The 3,783-nt window shown below is 41.7% G+C and overlaps 1 protein-coding gene across 1 annotated transcript; it reads left to right on the top strand.

Moving 5' to 3' along the window:
- Window positions 1-2,448: 2,448 nt before the first annotated feature.
- On the top strand, window positions 2,449-3,381 carry LOC141372292 (olfactory receptor-like protein OLF4). The gene has a single exon (XM_073890805.1). The coding sequence runs from the start codon at window positions 2,449-2,451 to the stop codon at window positions 3,379-3,381; it is 933 nt and encodes a 310-aa protein (XP_073746906.1).
- Window positions 3,382-3,783: the final 402 nt, after the last annotated feature.

Genomic DNA, 3,783 nt, shown 5'->3' on the forward strand with positions numbered 1-3,783 from the left:
GGGGTGGAGTCTTTTGGGTTTTCCACATAAAGTATCATATAGTCTGCGAAAAGGGAGAGTTTGACATCTTTCTTGCCAATTTGAATATCTTTAATTTCTTTTTGTCATCTGATTGCTGTTGCTAGGACTTCTAGTACTATGTTGAACAATAGTGGCGAGAGTGGGTATCCTTGACGTATTCCTGATCTTAAGGGAAAGGCTCTCAGCTTTTCCCCATTGAGGATGATATTTGCTGTGGGGTTTTCATAGATGGATTTTATGAACTTGAGGAATGTTTCCTCTATCCCTACACTCTGAAGAGTTGTACTCAGGAAAGGATGTTGTATTTTGTCAAATGCTTTTTCTGTATCAATTGAGAGGACCATATGGTTCTTCTCTCTCCTCTTATTAATGTGTTCTATCACATTGATTGATTTGCGAATGTTGAGCCACCCTTGCATCCTGGGGAACAAACATTGTTAAAATGTCTATGTCACCCAGAGCAATCTATACCTTCAATGCCATCCCAATCGAAATTCCAATGACATTTTTCAAAATGCTGGAACAAACAATCCTAAAATTTGTATGGAATCAGAAAAAACCCTGAATCACCAAGGAAATGTTGCAAAAGAAAAGAAAGCTGGGGGCATCACGTTGCCCGATTTCAAGCTATATCAAAACAGTGATCATCAAGACAGCATGGTACTGGCACAAAAACAGACGTATAGACCAATGAAGCAGAATAGAGAGCCCAGATATGGACCCTCAACTCTATGGTCAAATAATCTTTGACAAAGCAGGAAAAAATATGCAATAGAAAAAAGACAGTCTAGGGGCACCTGGGTGGCTCAGTCGTTAAGCGTCTGCCTTCGGATCAGGTCATGGTCTCAGGGTCCTGGGATCAAGCCCCGCATCGGGCTCCCTGCTCAGTGGGGAGCCTCCTTCTCCCTCTCCTACTCCCTCTGCTTGTGTTCCCTCTCTCACTGTGTTTCTCTCTGTCAAATAAATAAAAATCTTTAGAAAAAAAAAGAAAAAAGACAGTCTCTTCAATTATTGGTGCTGGGAAAATTGGACAGCCATATGCAGAAGACTGAAACTTGACCATTCTCTAACACCATACACAAAGATAAACTCAAAATGGATGAAAGACCTCCATGTGAGACAGGAATCCATCAAAATCCTAGAGGAGAACATAGGCAGTAACCTCTTTGACATCGGCCACAGCAACTTCTTTCAAGATACATCTCCAAAGGCTAGTGAAACAAAAGCAAAAATGAACTTTTGGGACTTCATCTAGATGAAAAGCTTCTGCACAGCAAAGGAAACAGTCAACAAAACAAAGAGGCAACCCACAGAATGGGAGAAGATATTTGCAAATGACACTACAGATAAAGGGCTGGTATCCAAGATCTATAAAGAACTTCTCAAACTCAACACTCCAAAAACACATAATCAAGTCAGTAAATCAGCAGAAGACATGAACAGACACTTCTCCAAAGAAGACATACAAATGGCCAACAGACACATGAAAAAATGTTCATCATCATTAGCCATCAGGGAAATTCAAATCAAAACCACATTGAGATAGCACCTTACACCAGTTAGAATGGCAAAAAGGGACAGGGCAAGAAACAACAAATGTTGGAGAGGTTGTGGAGAAAGGGGAACCCTCTTACACTGTTGGTGGGAAAGCAAGTTGGTACAGCCACTTTGGAAAACAGTGTGGAGGTGCCTCAAAAAACTAAAAATAGAGCTACCGTATGACCCAGCAATTGCACTCCTGGGTATTTACCCCAAAGACACAGATGTAGTGAAAAGAACGGCCATATGCACCCCAATGTTCATAGCAGCAATGGCCACAATAGCCAAACTGTGGAAAGAGCCGAGATGCCCTTCAACAGATGAATGGATAAAGAAGATGTGGTCCATATATACAATGGAATATTACTCAGCCATCAGAAAGGACGAATACCCAACTTTTGCATCAACATGAATGGGACTGGAGGAGATTATGCTAAGTGAAATAAGTCAAGCAGAGGAAGTCAATTATCATATGGTTTCACTTATTTGTGGAACATACGGAATAGCATGGAGGACATTAGGAGAAGGAAGGGAAAAATGAAGGGGGGGAATCGGAGGAAGAGATGAACCATGGGAGACTATGGACTCTGAGAAACAAACAGGGTTTTAGAGGGGAGGGGGGCAGGGGAATGGGTTTGCCCGGTGATGGGTATTAAGGAGGGCACGTACTGCATGGAGCATTGGGTGTTATATGAAAACAATGAATCGTGGACCACCACATCAAACACTAATGATGTATTATATGGTGACTAATATAACATAATAAAATAAAAATAAAATACAATAAAATAAAAATGAAAAAATAAAAGGTAACAAATCAATGAAAGAAGCCCATTTGCTTGAAAATGATTATGGTGTTTTTTTCTTTATTTTAGTCACCACCATTACATGAAACCAGGCAGTGACACACAAATTCCAGAGTTTCTTCTTCTGGGATTATCAGAAGAACCAGAACTGCAGCCCCTCATATTTGGGCTTTTCCTCTCCATGTACCTGATCACTGTGTTTGGAAACCTACTCATCACCCTGGCCGTCAGCTCAGACTCCCACCTCCACACCCCTATGTACTTCTTCCTCGCCAACCTGTCCTCTGTAGACATTTGTTTCACCTCCACCACCAACCCCAAGACGCTTCAGAACATCCAGACTCAGAGTAAAGTCATAACTTATGATGACTGCATCACTGAGATATACTTTTTCCTACTCTTTGCTGGAATGGATGATTTTCTCCTGGCTGTAATGACCTATGACCACTTTGTGGCCATCCGTCACCCCTTGCACCACACAGTTATCATGAACCCATGTTTCTGTGGACTGTTGGTTCTGGTGTCCTGGATGATGAGTGCCCTGCATTCCTTGTTAGAAAGCTTGATGGTATTGTGGCTGTCCTTCTGTAGACAGGTGGAAATTTCCCACTTTTTCTGTGAAATCAATCAGGTGGTCCGATTTGCCTGTTCCGACACCTTTCTTAATGATATAGTGATGTATTTTGCAACTGTCCTGCTGGGTGGTAGTCCCCTTGCTGGTATTATTTACTCTTATTCTAAGATAGTTTCATCCATAGTTGGGATCTCATCAGCTCAGGGCAAGTATAAAGCATTTTCCACCTGTGCATCTCACCTCTCGGTTGTCTCCTTATTTTACTGTACAATCCTAGGAGTGTACCTAAGCTCTGCTGCTCCCCAGAGCTCCCACTCAGGTGCAGTAGCCTCGGTGATGTACACGGTGGTGACGCCCATGCTGAACCCCTTCATCTACAGCCTGAGGAACAGAGACATAAAGAGGGCTCTGAAAAGAATTGTTGGGATTCCAGTGACGTAAGGGCCCATCGTTCTGGGGCTGAAGAATGGTCTATGACTGCAGGGCTCATAACCTGAGAGCCAGGATCTGCCATTCTTAGATCACACTGTGGAAGTAGAACTTGCTCCTTCTATATATTTTCTGGAATTTCCATTTGTTTGAATTCAACTTCCCCATACATTTAAGTAATTTGTTATATTAAGCTTCTGCTCTGTCTGATATACAGACAGCCTCCCCCTTGTCCATTTTCATACATTCGTAATGTTTTCCCCAATCTTGGATCACAAATGCCTGGAAATTTCTGTATCTTACATGGGACATGTTGGATTTCTTAAAAATAATTTCATTTCAAATGATTTATATCATGCCACATAAATTCTCTCTAGATTCCCCAAAAGACTAAGCATGAGCTATTCTTCATAT

This window comes from Callorhinus ursinus, unplaced genomic scaffold (genome assembly GCF_003265705.2).
Source record: "Callorhinus ursinus isolate GAN/ISIS: 27379988/994484 unplaced genomic scaffold, GSC_fseal_2.0 scaffold4839, whole genome shotgun sequence".
Lineage (NCBI taxonomy): Eukaryota > Metazoa > Chordata > Mammalia > Carnivora > Otariidae > Callorhinus > Callorhinus ursinus.